Source organism: Pelmatolapia mariae, linkage group LG1 (genome assembly GCF_036321145.2).
Source record: "Pelmatolapia mariae isolate MD_Pm_ZW linkage group LG1, Pm_UMD_F_2, whole genome shotgun sequence".
NCBI lineage: Eukaryota > Metazoa > Chordata > Actinopteri > Cichliformes > Cichlidae > Pelmatolapia > Pelmatolapia mariae.
Window position 1 is genome coordinate 22,510,483 of NC_086227.1, and position 20,372 is coordinate 22,530,854.

General features: G+C 40.5%; 1 protein-coding gene across 8 annotated transcripts; it reads left to right on the forward strand.

Moving 5' to 3' along the window:
- Positions 1–18: 18 nt before the first annotated feature.
- Positions 19–18,864, forward strand: znf821 (zinc finger protein 821). Of its 8 annotated transcripts, none has more exons than XM_063475734.1 (6): positions 19–110; positions 10,546–10,677; positions 10,819–10,937; positions 12,520–12,618; positions 13,116–13,282; positions 14,858–18,840. In XM_063475734.1, the coding sequence occupies exons 1-6, from the start codon at positions 107–109 to the stop codon at positions 15,822–15,824; spliced, it is 1,488 nt and encodes a 495-aa protein (XP_063331804.1). In that variant the 5' UTR covers positions 19–106; the 3' UTR covers positions 15,825–18,840. The 8 variants fall into 8 exon arrangements, with proteins under 8 accessions (XP_063331804.1, XP_063331797.1, XP_063331789.1 ...); XM_063475727.1 differs by having other exon boundaries at positions 19–151; positions 14,858–18,839; XM_063475719.1 differs by lacking the exon at positions 19–110 and adding an exon at positions 2,497–2,876 and having other exon boundaries at positions 10,822–10,937; positions 14,858–18,864.
- The last annotated feature ends 1,508 nt before the right edge of the window (positions 18,865–20,372 follow it).

Here is a 20,372-nt window from a genome sequence, read left to right on the forward strand (position 1 = left end):
GCTCAAGTTTATCATCAGCGTACAGTAACGTTAGCTGTACGGGAGGACTTAATCACAGTCTGTGCCCCTTACTCGAGACTCCTGCCTCATATGTTCACTGGACAACATGGGTAATAGTTGAATTATGTCTTCATTATGATGGGAGATGTAGGTAGGTGACTGTACTCAACCCTTTCTTAACATTTACTAATTGCTGTGTGGCTTGTTCGCTTCCATCGTTCTCACAGTAACTATAATGGGCTAACGTTAGGCTTGTTATCATTAGCCAGCTAGCTGATGTTATCCCGTTGTACTCACTGACTGGATATCTAAATAACTGTGCATAACGTGACGTGCAGTTTGCGTCTGAATGTGTGTCATCTGCCACTTGCCTCACAAAGGCGATTTCATGACCTGACGAGATTATTTTGTTGAGATGGCATATTTTCGCTCGAGCGTGCGGAAGAGTACATTTTCACCCGGTCAATGTGGTGCTGCGGTCAGTTTACTCGTGGCAGTCAGTGATGACGACTACATGCAATGTTATGACATTGACAGTCCAACGGTTTGTAGCGACATCTAGTGTTGACTGTAGGATATGCACTTAGAGAGTTTATAATGAAATTACAAGTGTCATGATCAATTGTAGCACTACTTTTTCTTCCTATTATGGCTAGAGGGAGCACAAAGGTATCACAAACTGTGCGAGAGGCTCAGAAATAGTAAGGCTTTTGTAACAGAAAAATACCCTCAGCTTTGTCAGTGTCCAATGAGTGGAGGCATCTCTGTGCAGTTTTAGAATAAAAAAAATATATGCATAATAAAAAGTAAATGTTCATGTTTTTTTTTTTTTTTTTTTTTTTTTTGAAATAGCACTGTCGCCTCACAGCAAGAAGGTTCTTGGTTTAAATTCAGTCTGAGGCCTTTCTGGATGTACTTTATATGTTCTTTCCACATCTGTATGGGGGGTTCACTCTCTGAAAACTCTTAACTTCCTCCCACAGGTCAAAGACATACGTGGGGTTAGATTAACTGGTGATCCTAAATTAGCTTCAAGTGTGAATATGAGTTTGAATAGTTGTCTCTATGGGTTAGCCCTGCGATAGATTGGCAGCTTGTCCATGGTATACCCTGACTCTGACTGGGATAGGCTACAACTGCCCCCCACCCCTTCACTCAAGGAAAGTGAAGGACTGGATGATCATTTTATTTAGCCTATAAAAGTACCTCTATCCTATAGGTTTATCTATACACTTCAGTGGTAATCTTAAAAATATATCCCTGTTAATCTAAAAATGCCAAATTGAATGTATTTTTTTATGTGTGTATTTGTTGTAAAAATTCTCCTATGAGGCCCTAGCACACTCCCTGGACTGTGGCTACCTGCGACCCAGAATTGGATAAGCGGAATAAAATGAATGGGTGTTAGTTATTTAGGTTGGCATATTTAGGTTTCCATATTTTTTTTAGCCTCAGTACTTTTTGAGAAATGTACTCAGATCTGTCATTAATCTTTATTTAAACCAGACGGTCTGGCTGTGCCACACTACTTTTTCATCCATCTGACCAACCGCTCTCACATAATTTCATTTTGTAAAACAAAAGACTTGTATTGTATAATGTAAGTTACAGAAATACTGAGTATATATCTGTGACTAAACAGAAATGAGTTGTTGCTGTTTTCAGTTTTGTTTTTTGTTTGTTGTAAATCTAAAGATGTGCTATTTATTTGTTGCATACTGTACTTTTCTTTTTTTAATTTGGTTGTCCAGAATCACTCTAGAAGGCTTCTGTATGTTCTCAGTTTCTTCATTTGGCCGTACAGCAGGAAAAAAAGTTTACTTTGTCACTGTGACAGGATGCACCTTCCTGTTGTATGTTGTGTTTGTACTCTTTGTCTAATGGCAACATAAACTCAAAAGTGTAACTGACTTATCAAATGTGTAAGTGCAAAATAATTGCTTGAACATTAATTTCCCCTTTCTATTTAATAACAATATTCATAATTCAAGAATATGATTAGAACAATAATTTAACCTAAGAATATTATTTGACACAGTAATCCCTCAAGGTCCTCTCAGATTATGGGTTTGTTTTTATGTTTTATTTATCTATCTAGTTATTTATTTATTTATTTATTTATTTTCGGTAGATTTCAGACGCGTGGGTGAGTTCTTATGATAGTGTTTATTGGGGATGTGGTGTGCTGAGTGGTCCTTGGATGGATATTTATTAGTTATTAGTTGAGGTGTCATTGTCAGGTTATAGTTACAGAGCTTATAAAGTTAAGTAGAAATCATTGCTTCGTCAAAACCGCCCACAGCAATTTGCTTACTTACTTTAAATTGATATTTGAACATGGTTTTTTTTCTCCCACACGACCTGAATGCAGCATAGTATTTTTCACTTGAACTCCCCTGCGTCCCTACACATCCCACAATGCTGTTCGACATTAGCTTCATTCCTTTTACGTTTAGATATCAGCTGAGCTCGTGCTGCGCTGCAGTTGTGCGCGGGTGCCAGCGGATCGGGATCGGAGCAGCTCGGAGCTGCTCGGAGTCTCTCTGTCCGGGCTTGGACATCATCTTAACCCGATAATCGGCTGAAGAAGGGGCTTTTAAAAAAGACAACAACAAAAAAGACCGCAAGAATGTGACTCTTAAATGTGCCCGTTTTTATTTTTTATTTTTTAATCTTCGAAAACGACCCAGTTTCTGATCTAAACGATTTGATTTTTTTAATATTATTATTTTCTTCATCATCTGCTCCCTCTGTCCGGAACATACTTGGACCGTCCGGGGTTAGGATATTCTTTTTTTTTTTTTTTTCAATTTTTCTAACCGGTTTGGGCAGTAATATGTCCAGGCGAAAACAGACCAACCCCTTCAAAGTTAACTGTAGGTATTTCAGGTATCGTCTCTCTTACTATTTCACGAGTTTTATTGATGACACTTGCGCTATCCGTGTATACTTGGGTCGGTTGACATGATCACGCTGCGAGGCTAGCATTGTGAGTTTTCACTCTCTCCGTGTGTGTGTATGTGTGTGTGTTACTTGTTTGTTTGGTTTATCTATATTTGTAGGATATAAACATCGCAACTAATGACATTTGTGTTGCCAGACAGATTTTAAAGAACCAGGATTTAGGCAAAAGACAGTTTGGGGTTCAAAAGTTGTTTTTTATTTTTTATTTTTTGAGGTAGAGGTAGGTTAGGGTTAGCACTTTAATTGTGATGGTTAATGTGAGGGTAAGGGGTTAGGGAGTATTTTAACTCTATGAAGATTGTCCAAAAAGATATGCATGTGTATCATCGTTTAAAAATGCAGTCCCAGGACACCTACTGTTGCAGGAACTACCACAGAATTAGTTTTGAGTATTTTGGCAGGTGCTTTTGTGCATGCATTGAGTTTTGAGTTTGTTTGTTTTTTTCATGGGTGGAAATTGGATTTTGTGAGGTGGCTGTAAGTGTGATTGGTCCACATAGAGCCAATGCAAAGAGTGGTAACTTCCTTATCAGAATTCTTTGATTATTTGATAAACAAACATGTATTTTAAGTTTGAGTAATTCAAACCCCATTTACCAAGACTACTAGTTAATTTTTTTAAAAAATATTACAGTCCTGGTGACTTTTCTTCATATTGAAGGTAAAAACCTTTTTGCAACGTGCCAAAATGTGTATGTTTAGGAACAGGTTTTGCCAAAATAACAGATAAAGCCATGAAATGTGGCAGGTTTGTAGTTGATGCCAAGCTGGTAGACTTGTGTGATCCAGCCCATGAGTACTCCGTAGCCCTATAACTAGAGACCATCTTGCAGTGGGATCACACCAGTTGTGACACATGCCAGTATACTGACATTTAGACTCATTAGTACTAAGTATTCAGCACTTATGAGTTGGACCACACCCATCCTCTGACTTAACCGTTATTTCGCTGAAGAATACAGATATGTAAAGTTTTGTGTCAGCGCCTTGGACAGCTTTTGTGACATTACTGCACTGGCGAAATTTGCCCACAGACACATATACAAACAACTGTCAGCATATTCGAAATTCAGTTTGAGGTATCTCTATGGTACATTTTACCATGATGACGCACACAGAATCACAAGTAGAAACCAATAATAGCTACTCTATCATGCTTGGTAATAATGCAGTAATAACTACCATGCATACTTAATGCCAGCGTGTTGACGGGTGATGCAGCCACTTTGATCCAATCTTAGTGCGGTCCCACTTTTTTTTTTTCTTAGCCCTAATATTTTTGTTTTTAAGCATTTTTGTTTTTAACAATAACTGATTTAGGTATAATTTGACGACAGTTATGATTTACAGGTATATGAAAACAAAAGAAACGGGCATAAAATGGGCCATAAATGCAGTGAGAGCAAGCTCAGGTCAGATGCACTCAACAGACTAGAAAATCAATAGTGACCATCTTGCAAGGTTTTTCCAGCATAATTTTAGTGTTTACCACACCACAGAAAAACCACCCGCACAGTGATAAAACTATCAGTCAGTCTTTATGTAGGGTTAAATTTAGTCTTTAACCTGACTCGCTTTTTCATTTATCAGTTGTTTAAAAATAACTAAGATATGTAAGATACCCAATACTCTTACCTTACCTGTATGTGCCATCATCCCCAAAAGGCCAATTTTGAGCCAGGAAAAACCTTGTCTGGTGATCAGAAGGCATTACTACACTTTAATGCAAATACTCAGTACTCGGGGAGCCGCACCACACACAATCTCAAACTCGGCTTCATTTAGATCTCATCTGTAAAGTTTTGTGTGTGTGATTAGTACTGTTGTTGGCGCTGTTTTTCACTTTAGTTCAATTTTATTTATACAGTGCCAAATCACAACAACAAGCTACCCACAGACAGACAATCACCTGCCAAAGTACTCACACACATACAGGTACACAAGATTATAACAATGCAAGCTACACTATTGCAGCATGTAATGACAAATACCTGAATGTGTTACATAATATGTGAAAGAGCACACTCCTGGTACATTTTTAAAAATAATTTAAGTAGCCGCTATCACTTTTAATAGTGGAGCTTATTACTTGTTGGTGCTGATTACAGGCTTAAAATATTTTTTATAAATATCTCTCCTTTAAGGCCGACAAGCTTATATTCACTAGAAATGTTGTGTGAAAGAATCTCTCAGTTAATTTAGGTATCATGGCTTGTGGCTAACCATGTTTCTGGGTTCAGTTTTGAGATGTTATTTTTGTCAGTTATCTGCTCATTTAAAAAAAAAAAAAAGTATGAGGCATTTAAAAAAACAAAAAAAAAACCTATGACTAAACCATGAACAGAAGGGACAGAGGTTTCAGCTTGTACAAACAGTAGCTATGTGTGCACTTGATTCAGTTTTCTCTGACAGCTCAGATTTAGGACAAGATTGCAGGAGAGCATTACTGAGCACACAAGCAGCAAGACTTCCCTTGCGTTGTATGCAAGAGTGTTTCTGTTATTTCCCCCTTTCTTCCTTTATTGAATGATACGTCTAATATTTTTCTGCTACACAAACACTTTTCATGCTTACTTTCTAATTCTGTTCAACATCTTAGTTTCCCATCCCAAACAATAATTTAAGATTTTAATTAAGATTTTATTTTAATGGTAAGCAATCATCTGAATAAACAAACATCTGGTTTCTGTTGTTTATATGTGATGGTTTGCTGCTCATCTGTTAAATAATTTAGCTAAATGATAATTTCTTCCATTCAAAGAAGGGACCTTGGGCTTACTGGTCGCTTACAGTGTAATGCATACTGACAGTAAGGATTACTGACATTTATTGACCAAATTCTATTTTAAAATAGTGTCATATTTTTATAAAGCACAGATAAATTTATTGAAGCAGATCTCAGGAGCTCTTGGGAGACCCTCTAATGTAAATATTTTGTTGGTGACTCATCTTCTACCAGGATGCTCTTGTCAGTGCTTACCCTGCTGACCTCTTATCTTAAGCTAGTTTTTGTCCACTGAAGGGGATTGCCCAGTGTAATCTACTGAAGTATGCTGCGACCCTCCTTTCTAAAGATAGTTTGTTTAAACTGGAGAAATGCATCTCACACTTGCTGCAGACCGCAGTCATCCCTGTGAGCTAATGAGCTCATTTGTTGCTCTGAAACACCTTTGAGAGTGAGCGAAAGGCCTCAGGAGGCCCCAAGACTGTTGTATAATATATTTTTTTAAATTCTTACCCAGATCCATGGCACGAGAGTGTGATTGTGACTGCAGAAGGACACCTTTTGCACACCAACTTTCATTCTTCCTCACCATGATTTGTTTTACCTGTCTTTTCTTGTGAGGTATGAATTGCATTCAAAGAGCTGTCCCCTTTGAGTGGGTCAGACCAGACAGACTGACAGACCAGACAGGCAGGGAGACAGTCTGACAGGCAGGCGGGCTGACACACATGCACATGCTCATGCACACACTCAGTAGTACACACACACACACACATACACAGGGAATTCCAGACAATGATACAACAGCGGTGTCTGTCTAGCTGTTAAGTTTGATGTACAACAATACACAAGATTTTTATGCATTACATAAAAGTATTTTGTTTGGAGGTGGTGGTGCATACCCTTGTGGTGTCAGGTGGATGCCTGTCAGGGAAGTACAGTATATTTGTGTAACAGTATATGTGAGGCTTTGGTTTTATAATTTTTCTGTACCTAAATGTAGAAGTTCTGAAAACCTTTATTAGTATTAACTATAACAAATAAGGTGTTTTTTCAGAATATTTCACATTATATATGTATTGTTGATCCCACTATGAAATTGAGTTCTCGGGTGGGGGGGCTGTTATGAATCCAACTTTGAGTCTCGTGTCGCTACAAGGTGTTTGTCAGTCTTGTAGCTGAATCAAAATCCTAATCTAAACATGTAGCGTTCACTTTTTGTCGTGTTAGTCAGGTGCAAACTAACTTGTGAACATTTTTTGTTATGAAAAGTGTTTAATCACTCCATCTCCATCCGTTTTCTGCAATATTAGGTCAGTGGTTATTCGTGGTGAGAACTGATCAGATGTCTGGCCCACCGTCCTTGTTCTCCAGAAAGTCTGTGGACGTAAGAGGGGGGGGCCCCAGTACTTCTCCAGATTCAGACAGTGTTGTGTGTCTGCATGTGTGCGTTTTTGGAGGGGATGGCTGCTGAAAAGAAGAAGGAGGGGCCTTTGAATTCAACAGGACCCCCATTGCTCTGTGTTTGAGTAGAGTTTTGGCATTCTGTCTTTTGTCTGTTTTGTTTTGCGCACTACCCCTCCGTCACCCTACCACCCCCGGCCTGCCCCCCCCAACCAGCCCTCTCCCTCTTGTGTGTGTCTCTTGGCTGATGAGTTTGTCTCTTTGTCTGGATTCAGTCAGACACTGCGTCACCTCCTGCCTACAGACACACAGACTCAGAGATAACATCGCAGTGCTAGAGACTGAGGGAGCGAGGAGGGTGGGTAGTGGTGATGGTGGCGGCGGGGGGGCAAGGAGAGACAGATGTACAGACAGAACCGTAGCGGTGGGGGGATGGGTATCTCTCACACATCAATCATTGGCTATGCGCCGAGAAGCCAGCCTGTTGTAGTAGTTCACAGTTCAATACTCGGACCCACTCTAACGAATGCTTGGATTTCTGTGGGAAAAGTGCCCAAACTGTGTTCACATACCAACTTCTCACAAGTAGCCAAATGACTAGCTTTAAGATTATACTTCTGTCTTGCTCACACACACAATAAAAGAGAAAGTGTGTGTCTGTGCACCGTGCACAGTACCTCAGGATTGTGATGAATGCTGTAATTACTTCTGCCAGTCTCAGGTAACTGAAGTCAAGATCTCTCTCTCCCATCTTCTGATCTGTGTAAATGGAGAGGGAGCACACAAGGGAAGAAAATTGGATTTTAAGCTATCATTAATTTTCACTATCTCAAGTGGTGATGTTCCTATGTGTGAATGCCAGAGGAGTTTTCACCAAGACTGCATCCAAAGGAGCAGTGCTGGCAGTTGAATGAGCGTTTGCGGAGTCCAGTGTAATAAGAAGAAAAGTGAAGGGATTGCATCGCATCCTGCAGCCAAAAAGAGCCGCTATGTACAATAAAGTGTGGCATCGCGGCAAGTGAAATGAGCTACATATGGGCTGTCATGGTGCAAAGCTTTATCCTCCCCCTCAGAGCTGATGGTAAAGATATAGAAGTAGACAGAGCTCCATATATAAGCTGGGAGGACAGAGGGCGAGCCAGGCTGTTCAGTGTGTGGGTGGTACTGAAGGAGAGAGAGAGAAACGGAGCAGCTAGGCAGTTAGCTGGAGGATAACAGTGCAGGCTGCTACCCCCGTGGGACTGCAGCATGGCTGTCGGAACAGCTAGCATGTATCTGTGATTGTAAATGTGTGTAAAAAAAAGTGGGGGTTGGGATGCAAGTGAAGTAAATGTGCGTGCATATATGCAACTGGGCTTGTCTCGCTGCTTTTGTATGAATCCTGCTGCTTGTTGTATCGGTCATATAAAACCAGATGAATCTGCTAAGAAGTTCTCCTCAAGCTGATCGCACCCTCAGAGTGTTAAGAAAAAGGTAGAATGGTTTCAATAATTTACTCTCTGGGACAGCTTTCTATCTGTTTTGCTCTGATTATAGGTTTTTGTTTTCATCAGCGTGTTATATTTCTGCAATAATCTCAAGATTTTTTACATTTTAATTGGATGGTGTGATCGACATTAAGTGTGATCAAACCATGGAACTTCAGCTATAGGTGAAACCACTTCTATTAAAAGATTTAAAGATTTATACCTTCTTGTGATACACTACAGTAGCAGATGCTGTAATGAAGTTGCTATGGAGATAAAGCTTTCATATGCCGGGTACAATGTATGGGTAGACACAGTTGCTCAGAATCGTTTTCTTTTTGTGCCCAAGGCAGGACAAAATTTCAAGGTATACCTATAAAAGAAGCCTCATTTAGAATATCATCAGTTCTTCTGATTGTGCAGTCAGATGAAGATATTTTTGAGCAAAAGGCCTTCAGTTCTTTTTGTGCTTCACTATAGGCTGCACTAAACTCCACTATAATCTGATTTGGAGAAATTGTAGATTTCTTTTTATCAGATTCTGTCATACACAGTCCAACAGGCAGTCTTGTTGTCCCTGGTTCTGATCCAGCATCTGCTGAAGTGGAGATTTCTCTCTGAAGTTATGTCAGGATTCCAGGTGCCTCTTTAGCTTCCTTGGCAACATGTTGGCATTTTTAACTCCTCCCAACAACAGCTGCAGTCAGGCTGAAGGCCAGTGACTGTCAGTCATGGCTTTTTAATTTTTAACTGCACAAAAAGTATACCTGCAGTACTATCAAGGCACACTATTATGGCCCAAGATTTCGACGCATAGAACCAGATGGTAGTAGTTGTCCTCTGTACTAGATTAATGTTCTATCAACGCCCAGGATATGTTAGGGACACATCCTCATTTGTGTTTCTCAGCATCTTCAGGTGTTGTGGCTTTTTGCTCACAATACACCCTGTACCGGGGCAGGTCCACCACAGGCGGATCAGATCTGGGTGTGTGTCCCTAACATCTTGGCGCACAGCTGGGGTCTTTCCTCCTCATCCACAGCCATTGACTGCAGCACTAAGCAATCCCTGGAATCACCTTGAAGGTGGTGGCATAGGGTTTGGCTGTGCATCTCCAAGTGTTTAATAAGTTTAACTATGGAATGCTAAACTGTTGCTATCCAGCCTCAATGCTAGGCATCTGATTTCAGCTGAGTGTATCACAGCTTTTTCCCATGGTACTCTTAGTTCTATAAAGTAGACAATACAGAGAGTGGTGGACCAAAGTACCAGATCTGGTCTTTGGGCAGAAGCAACTATTCCTGATGGTATTATAAGCTGTTGATCTGTATCAAAGAACATTTTCTAGTAACAACCTCCTTCAAAAGTCTGTTCCTGATCAGTGATGGAGGGTATTTTTGTCATTGTTCTTGGAGTGGCAGTGGTGCTGCTCTTTTGGCATTGATAGACAGGGATTTCAGCACCTGGTTGTGTCTCTAAGTATACCTGCCTTGACAAAGGCTCACTTTGATTGAAATCATGATGTGCCTGAGTGCATTTCCAGTTGATTGTCCCTTTATTCAATGTTTCCCACTTCATCCACTTTTGCTGTTGGGCTTCTAAGATTAGCAAATCTTGCAGTCGGCTCCTGCCACTGGAGTTCCAAAACTACCAGCTTTCGCCATTTTCCTTTGTTCCACAAGGGTCTATCTGGAAACAGGCCCACCCCTACTCTTCTTCGCTGAACGTAGCTCACAATCTTAGCAGGATGGAGTGCTGATTTAGCCTGTAGTACAGTTTCTGTTGGTGTCCATTTCCAACATGTTGTTAATACTGCCATGACTGGTCTTGTGGTTGTGTCTCAAGACTATGAGAAGGTCAACTCCAGTCTTGTCTTGAAGCCTAGTTTGAAAGAGCTTGTTGGCTTTTTCTACATGTACCACAAGTGAGAAAGTCAACTTTTCAAGAATCTTACTGACTGTCCTTCTACTGTCTTTCTATCTCCAGGGCCATTCCACACTTCAACCATCACAGGACTCCAGCACACTATTAACATGGATGGCAGAGACGAATTCACAGAGGACAGTGAATGCTGCAGCAACAACTCCCAGGAAGTCCAAGGGCAGGATAGCTTCTCAGGTACAGGATGGAGGGAAGGGTCAGGGAAGGACTGTTGGACTCTGTAGGAATGTCCTTGGAATGAGGGGTGTTAGTGAGAATAAGCCCTGCCCTGTGTTTTGTTGTCTGTCCGTATTGATAGGGCTGTGTTTGCCTCCATAGAAGACAGCGATAGTGACCCAGAAAACCACGGCGAAGACTCGTCCTCCAACACCTCTGCTGACGACCACATGACCACCAAGAGAACGCAGTGCCTCCTACAAGGAGCAGGAGTCAAAGAGGTGAGAGGGCTGCTAATTTAGACACCTTCACTCTAGTGTTTGTTATGATGGTGCTTTGAATGGCAATAATGTTTATTTCATTCTAACAAATACAAAAAGGAACACGCACAAAGGTTGTGGTAAGGTTCTCATAACTGGAAAAAGATTTTATTTATTTCTCACTGTGTACTTCTTTGAAAACAACTTCTTGGCACATCATCAATAAGTTTGAACACAACTTATGCATTACACTAGAAGCGACCATACTGCTAACGTTGTGGTGTGGAATAAACACACAAACAAAACACGACAGAGATTTAAAAAAAAAAAATGAAGACAAGTATCTGCCCTGCATCTGTTTGATTATGAAATATGTGGTTTATAAACGAGTTGGTAGGCGTGGGAAGACTTTATCAACTCTCATCGATCAGTCGTGCATGAAAAACAAGTCAATGTGAACCGTAATTTGCATCTAGATGCCCACCCTGTCATCTGCTCCAGTTTTATGATGTTTAATTAGGTTCATGCATCTGTGAATTTAAAGCTAATGTGCTGTGCTAGAGAATATTGCAGATATTTCTCCTGAGATAACCGGAAAGGAAGTAGTGATATTTGACATTTTCAGAGTTTTTCTCCCTCACCAAAATCTTTCTATTTGTATGCAAAATAACAATTAACATAATAAACTTTTGACATTTTTGTTTTACTACTTTGAAAAGATAAAAGTGAAAATGATAAATAATCAGTTAAAAGACATCACTACTATAGTAAAAGTGGGAAAAAAAAGTAGTGGGCTACCTACTCAGTACATCTACAGGAGCCATGGAAACCCATGCCATGAAACCACATGCAGTTACTGAGTCAGCAGAGCGTTGGTGACTTTTATACACTGCTCTGTAACTTTACATGATCTGCCACATTCACAGATGAGTTGCTGTGGTTCCTAAAAGCTTCCACTTTGCAATAATACCGCTTACAGCTGATCGTGACTGTTTGTGAGGGAAGAAATTTCATGAACTGACTTGTCCTTGCAACGCTGGCGTCATTTTACAGCAACACACATGAATTCAGAGAGCAAACCATTCTTTCACAAATGTTTGTAAAGGCAGACCATATGGCTGTTTGATTTTATAGACCTGTGCAATGGTTCGAGAACACCTGGATTCAAAGATGAAGAGGTCTGGCCCAATATTTTTATTCAAAAGTGCCCTTTGAGTTATTAGACACCCCCAGGTTCAGCCAATATGTTTTCTGCCTGCACCTTCTGTTTGAAAATGTTCTGTGAGTCACATCTGTCTCAGCACACGGTGTGATGTCACCGTCAGTGAGTCACCGGGACTTGTGGGAATTTTGCTCAGTCATACACTCAACACATCTTCATCCACTTGTGAAAATGCTTCAGACCAAAACAAGGCCCGTTTTAGTGTGGTGCTTACGTTTTAACTGCCATAATACAAATTGGAAATTTTAATTTAATAAATAACTCAGAATTCAGATTTGTGATTTACAACTGTAAGATGTTTTGATGTAGGTGTAAAATCATTTGAATGTAGTGTTAGATGTGCTTCTGAAATGAGTTTAAATGGTTCTTGACTTTCCTCAGGAGAGCGAGGAAGGGGGAGAGCACAGCAACAACTTTGTTTGTCCTCTCTGCACGCTGGATTTCAGCAGCCCAGAGAAGCTCATCTCCCATGTCTACCAGGTGAGAATAACATTGTCTCACCTGCCCCGATCTAATACAGAACCAAAAAAAGAAGTGCAACTTTCAAAGCCGTGTGGCAGCAGCCTATCTGCTCTGCAATCTGTCTACTTTGTCATATAGCTGCATAGTTTTGTTTTTATGGATTGTGGGAATAGTGCCACGAGCGTTAACTGTAATTGTTATTGCCGTAATAAATCTGGTTTAGAGTGGTCTCCCAACCTTTTTCTTATGTAAACTTTGTATAAACTCTGTATGCTGTTTGCATTTATACTACCATGCATAACAACCACAGCATCAATTATAGCTGTAGTTGTTGCAGACATGAATTTAAATATTATAATTTTACTTTTCAAGTTCATAATATTTTAAATTTATATTTCCTTTGTTATTTTTTTCTTTTGCAAACATATTGCAAACTGATAATCGGCTGCAATACAAAGTTATCATATCTTTTAAGTTTGCTGCTTTTCTCATCTCTGTTTGCTGTCTTGTAACAGCATACGACTATGATGAGCAACACCAAGAGCTATGTGTGCCCAGTGTGTGGGCGAGCCCTGAGTTCGCCCGGCTCACTTGGACGCCATCTTCTCATCCACTCCGAGGACCGCCTCTCCAACTGCGCTGTCTGTGGTGCACGCTTCACAGACACCAACAACTTTAACAGGTTGAGCTCATCTCTGCTGTAGCTCTCATCTCAGGTCTTAAATGCAGTTTGAATATAGATGTTGTGATGTAATTATACTGACAGGGCCCTGAGGTTTCTGTGTTTATTTAGTGCTTATTATTTAATTATTTGATTTATCTTAAAAATTTTAAAACAATATCTCATATGTGGTCCCTTTATGACAAGGTGAGAAGACACCACTGATTCAGAAGGATGAGCTATTTAAAATGAGGCCTTTTAATTTTTCTGGTATCTAAAAATTGATTCTGGCAGGAGTGTAATGTAGAAACAAAAACAACTGCATGCTACTTTTTTTTTTTTTTTTAAAGACAAACCTTTTTTTTTTGTCGAACCTTTGAAAATATAAATTGAGTAAAAAGAAGTCACATTTTCTCTTCAATACATTATAATAGAATGAGAAAGAGCAATGGTTTTCCAAGTGTGGGATTAGACAGAATGCAGAGCATGAGGGATGAATAAAATTAGTACTGCAATGACAGATTTAATGGAAATAAACTTGCGTGTTGCTTAGCAACTACCATTACATTTCTAATTTAAACAGCACTGACAAGGTCAGGACGCATAGTAGAAGGAGAAGCAGTGTGAAGTGATAAAAAGGAGAGAAGAGAAAAGTCATGAAGCATTACAGTTGGCAGAAGCATTTGCTGCTAAGTTTGGAAAAATAAAACATAAATACTTGTTATTCTAAAGAGAGACAAATAAAGGCGTATCTTAGATGTACGTGGAAAAGCTGTTTCATGTTGTTCCAGCCAGCTACAATAAAGTAACATAACCAGCATCTGGCACACAGTGTTTTCTGAACAGTCACCTCCTCTGAGGCTGTTAACAGCCTGTTAAACTCCTCTCCAGAGAGCTAGCCAGAGTTCATTCGACACATGGCCCTTATTCATCTCTGAAGCAAAAAAGTTTGGGAAACGACTAACACGGAATGAGTCATCTCTTCCCATTTCAGCAAAGTGGTTTCAAGTCATGTCAATCATTGCAGCTTGACAGAAGCTAAATTTTACTGTTGCCTAAAAATATGTGACCATACGAGCCAGGCTAACAAAAATTCAAGGCAAAAACAATGCCTGTCAGTCTGATGTATGAAGCCTTTGTTGCAGGCTGGTGGAAAAAATCCCTGTGGGGTGAAATCTCGGATTTCAGACTGCTCTGAACACTTAGTTTCAGATAGTTTAGGGTTTTTTTTCTCCTGCTCTTGTCTCTGTGTAACGTAAGCGAGAGAGGATATCACACATATCGTGATCTCAGGCACACTTTGGCTGTGTGCACAGAAACCCCACCTAGCTGTTCAAAACTCAGAAGAAAGTTAGTTTATAGGGACGGTGAGAGAGCTAAAAGCATTTTACTGAGACGCAGTATAAAATGAATACGTTTATTTTTAACAGGAAACAAATCCAGTCTAGGAGACCTCAAGTGAAAGGCTCTATGATCCCTACATTAAAGATTTAGACAGGAGCAAGCCTTCTGTCAGGGATCTAATGCTTCCCTGGAAGAGTCCAGACCATTAAAAAAAAAAAAGGGTGTTTACCTGATTCATGTATCCTGTCGTAGGGAGAAGCTTAAAGAAGTCCTCGACACAACTAGGATGGATTTGACTGGGGGAAGGGACACCTGTTCCATGTCCCAGTCCCTCTCGAGCAGCCCCATGAGCAGCCCGGGCCCCTGCACTGACTCTTGCCATGGACCGGGCCCCAGTCCCAGTTCGTGTCAGGGTCCTTGCCCGTGTCAAGCAACTAACCCCAATCCCAACCTATGTCAAGCCCAACGTTCCTGCCAGGGACAGGGCCACATCTCAAGCCAGTGTCAAGGCCCCAGACCATGTCATGGCCCTGGGCCAGGATCAGGACCATGCACGGACCAGGGACCCGCATTTCCCTCACTGCCCGATAGTCTCCTCTCTGAAGGGCCATCCCTCGCCTCAATCCCTGATGCACTCAACTCCTCCTCTTCAGGCCTTCCTCCTATCCCTGATATCCTGAGCCCTATGCCGGTGTATCCTGCCGGAGTGCTACTGGTGTGCAACAGCTGCGTGGCTTATCAGCAGCTAGTGGCGGCCCAGTCACCGATGCGAAAATGGGCTCTGCGTCGGAAGAACGAGCCCTTGGAGGCCCGACTGCAGCGTCTGGAACGTGAGCGCACGGCAAAGAAGAACAAGCGGGCGTGTGAGACAGAAGAAGAGAGGGAGCTGAGGCGGCTGCGGGACCGCGAGGCCAAGCGCATGCAGAGGATGCAGGAAACGGAGGAGCAGCGGGCACGCAGGCTGCAGAGGGACAGGGAGGCCATGCGATTAAAGAGGGCCAACGAGACACCAGAGAAGAGGCAGGCCAGGCTGATCCGAGAGAGGGAGGCAAAGAGGATCAAGCGACGGCTGGAGAAGATTGACCCTGCTCTGAGGACACAGATAGAGCACGATCCTGCCGCCATGGCTGCCCTCACAGCAGACATGAGTCTCTTCCAGTTTCCCTGCCCTATGCCTGTCCCCTCCATTGATAATGGTCTATTCATGAAGCTGCCCTAGTGGGTCCAGGCCAATCGGGTGAGGGCAGAAACCAGTTGGCTTCTCGCAGCATCATTAACCTCTGCACTGCGCCATCAGGCTGCCTGGTCACAGAGAACCATTCCTAGCTGGTTTCCTCCCAGCTCAATCTGCGTCGAACAGCTTCGCACACAAGCTGCTTTGTTAAATACAACAAAAACTTCTTCAACGTCTTTTTTTAAACAGCCTAGAAAACCTTGGGAACAGGGATGAGAATGTTTCTTATTGTATGGATGATGACATAAGAGCATGTTGTAAAGAGATTTTATCTGTTGCGTCAGTGGACTAGCAGATTTAACACAGTTCATACTCATAGGAGCAGTTACACTTCCTTTGAGGGGACAAAAAAAAAAAAATCATTTGCACATGGACCTTCAATGACAGGAGAGGGGACTTTGTAGCCACAGTCCCCTCTCCTTTCTGGTCCACTCCGCCAGCCCAGTGACTCTGATTTCCAGGTAGCTACACCTCTCTCTTCAAGCTGCTACCGTGGGTCCCTGGGAAGTTCGTGTTCAGTCAAACTACTACCTCAGCTGGCGCCGTGGTCGCGCCCTCTGTCCTGTGGCTTACTGCGTTCCAACTCCAAGCTTCCAAAGCTCTATATGTACTGTACACTACTACCGAGGATGCAGGTCATTTTTGTTTGTTTTCTTTACATTGTTATGTTTGTATTTATCATTCAGGCACTTTAATAGGACACACACATTCACAAGTGATTTTAAAAACAAGAGGCGTTATAGATTCTGACATACAGTTTGAATGAATGTCCTATTGAACGTGTTCAGTGTTGAGCTACATTCCTCTTATTTCTGAGTTTTACATCTCAATGCAGTCCACCTTTTTACATTCTCTTTGCCAAGATACGACTCTCGCGTCTTTACACTCCAAACATTTTTGCCAATGTCATTTATATTTTGACTTTCTGTTACAGAGGTTTTCTCTGGCTCTTAAAAAAACAACAAAAAAGTAAAGTCATAAAGTCTGTGCTGCTGTTATTGTACTGTAAAATACATTAGTTACCTCTTATATGTTTGGGCTCATTGCATTGAGGAATATTCTATTCCTGTAAGTGGTTGCAAAGAAACAGTACACAACATGTTACTCGTTGACCTCAGAATTTGTCGCATTACTTGAATTCTGCCCTAAAAGATGCATTTGTTTTCCTCGTGAGCGGGTTCCGACACGGTGGGTTTTTACCGTCATACGGGAAATCGTACATAGATAATGCAACCTCTGCTTTGTGCAATTTGTGTAGCATCCACATGCTTTGTAAGGCTGCAGTACCTTCAAGATGTGTAAACAGTACCACTTAAATTATGTTTTATATCTGCAAGTGACTTTTATGGAGTCACATGTCAAGTGGAAATTGTTCTAAACACTTTTTTTGTTTGTTTCCTTCATCTGTTACTGAGCACTGGGGCTAACTTCACGGCATATACAGCCCATACCAGGAGATTCATTAACCTCATTCCAGCACATATTTATGCAATATGATGTGAATATATATATATATATATATATATATGTATTTTTTTTTCTTGTAAAAGTGTTTTGGGGTGTTTTGTTGGTATACAAAATGTTAAAATTAGAGGCCATGGTTGGATAACCCTTGTTTAATTTCCTGCCTGTTACCTCCACTTCTTCTTGTCTTTGCTTATCCAGATGCAAACATTTTACAGTGTCAAATGAGCAGTTTCAGAAGTACTCTTTAAAGAAGAACGAGCAGCGGTTCTGTTTGAGTCACTCCTAGACGAGCCGCAACCCACCTGGCTGTTAGTTCCAGCAGGTTTAATGAAGAAAAAACAAAAAAGGAAGAAAAAAAATTAAAGAGTTTTGGTTTTATCCTCAGAGGCTTTTTTCTAGGAGTGCATCAAACCTCTATGCAACAGATGTTATTTATTAAAGGAAATTAATTCACTTTTCACTGAAACTATGCAGAATGCGACCTCAATTTTAAACAGACTTCAAAGCAAACAGTTCAGCTACTCAGGCAGTTTAACTCAGAGGGCTCAGGGCCTGGATACGGCACCCCAGCCCATAAGAATCATTTGTAGACCTGTCATGCAAACAGAACAGTTTTAGGCAGTTTTGGAACTTTTAGTAGAGACACTTTTGTCTTTTTTTGAGAGATGTTTCCTCTTCCTAGTTCAGCACAAAAAGCAACAGGGTTTCACTGCCATCCTTCTCACTATACACTCTACCAAGGGCAGATCAGTGTTCTCAACAAAGGCTTCAGGTGTCGTCTCTTTCTCTCAGAATATGAATACTGGGTATTCTCAGAGGTTGCTCTTTGAAATTTCTGTGACCCTGTTTGTCCTACAACTTCACTTACTAGTTGAAAGGAAGTTCTGTGGACTCTGACGCGGCGCTGTTCTTTGGCAGCAGCGCTCTCTCAGTGTGGATTAGGTAAAAACACTGCATGTCCTGAAACTGCACTCGTCCTAGAATGGTTCAACATGAGCTTGTGTTCTACTGTTTGTTTATGCCTGCCTGTTTTTTACAGTTTAATCGAAAAATGTTTCAAGATGTTGGCCTTTCTATATTCTATCAGGATTTTCTCTCAATGTCCATGTTTACAAAAGAAGTCTTTCTGATCAAGGCCAAATGAATGAGCTAAACTGCTAATGACAACATGCTAGTTGTGATATCAATGCATTCTGACTGGATGGCACTTTGGGGGACGCCATCCTCTGTTACTGGATTAACAGATGTACAGACCGTGACGAAACCTGGATAAGAATGTGGAAATAAACATTGAATTTATTATAATGTTGGTTTGCAGCATTGTTTAGATTTTTTGCATTATGTTTTTTTTTTCCTACAAAGCACTGCATAAGATCAGTTCTGTTGTTTCCAAACCTTGAGCCCCTGCAGCCCATTGTCTTCATTAATCATTAACAAGGGGAAGCATTTAATTTTCAAGAATTAAACTAAAGTAAAAGCACAATCTCACCTGCAAATTGTGTTTATACATGAATCATTAGTTCAACTTAAACTCGCAGCATTACCACCCTGGTCATTCATTCTTTTAGCTGAAGTGGCTTTGTCCTCCCAGGAGAACCTGACCCCTATTTTAAGATACACTGGGTTAATTGGCAATTCTAAATTGTCTGTAAGTGCTAATAGTTGTAAGTCTGTCTGACACTAGGCCTGTGAAGGATGGGTGACCTTTCCAGGTTTTATTCTTCTTCTTGTCCTGTGTCAGCTGGGATGGACTAAAAGACCAACACTGGCTGGATAAATGAAAATTATTGTTTACATGGATATTCAGGCAGCTGCTTTTCACATATATCCTAATGACCAGAGAGGGTGTTATAACTCAAGCCATATATGTGTGTGTGTGTGTGTGTGTTCCCAATGAAACTCTTAAAATTATAAAATGAGTGTGTCTCCTGGAGAGCTGAAATAGCATAATCCAACAAAAAGGGCAAAGATGACACAATTTAAAAAAAAAAAAAGTTAAATACTTTTTCCTGTTTTTATTGAAATAACAAAATTGTTTCTTAGGAATCAGAAGGCAACACTTGTTATGATTTCTTAAGCTCCTTTTTGCATAATTTTTTTTTTTTTAAATGCACTGCAAACGGATAAAGTAAAAGTCATTTTCTTGCTAAAACAGCTTTGTCAGTGGATGGTTAACGTTTTAAGTATGGCCAAAATCTGCTGAGTAGGATTATGGAAGCATCTTAATTGTATGGACAAAGTATTTGATAAATGACTCTTTTTGAGTTTTTGAGACTTTTTAAATCATTAAATTGCAAAAAAAACCCCAAAAAAACCCTTTTTACTATAATAGCAATTATTTCATGGTTCAGGTTTTAAAAGGTTAATAGCTTAAACTTTAAGCACAGAGTGAGATCATCATTGAGCGCCAAACTTAAAAAATGTAGGTCTACGCATGTATCATCACAACAACTCAGGACTTTAGTGGGCACCATGCACGCTTAGACTGAAATTCATAAACATTATGGTGGACAGGGTAGTAGTTGACACTGACATCAAAATAGCCAGCTATGATATACTCTCCAAGACTATCAGGAAATGATGAAACAAACAAGAAATGTCCTGCAAAATAACAAACATAATAAAATGAGAAAAAAATTTCAGGACCTATTGTGATATACTATGTGAGGTAACCGGTGCAAGTACTGAAGATACCAAATGCGCTCAAATCACAAATAACTAGATTACATAATAGGGTTACCTGTGTGCATTTTACTTTGGACAGCTGTGTACAGACGTGTATCTTCTGAATGTTTCCATTTACTTAAAGTAAATTACTTTAAGTACATTTTAATATAATTTGGCTTATGACGCATATAAAACTAAGCTAATACTGTGTAACAATGTGACATGAGCGCTTTTGTTCGGCAGCTCTTATTGTATACTACTATATTTACCAGCTATACATTACAGGTCAAGATGTGACAATCAACTTGTAAAATGGGTTATTCACAAGCAGCAAAACATGAAGTAGATAATATAACCGCCCTCTAAAGTGGGTGTAGCTTGTGTAGAACCAGTGTGCAC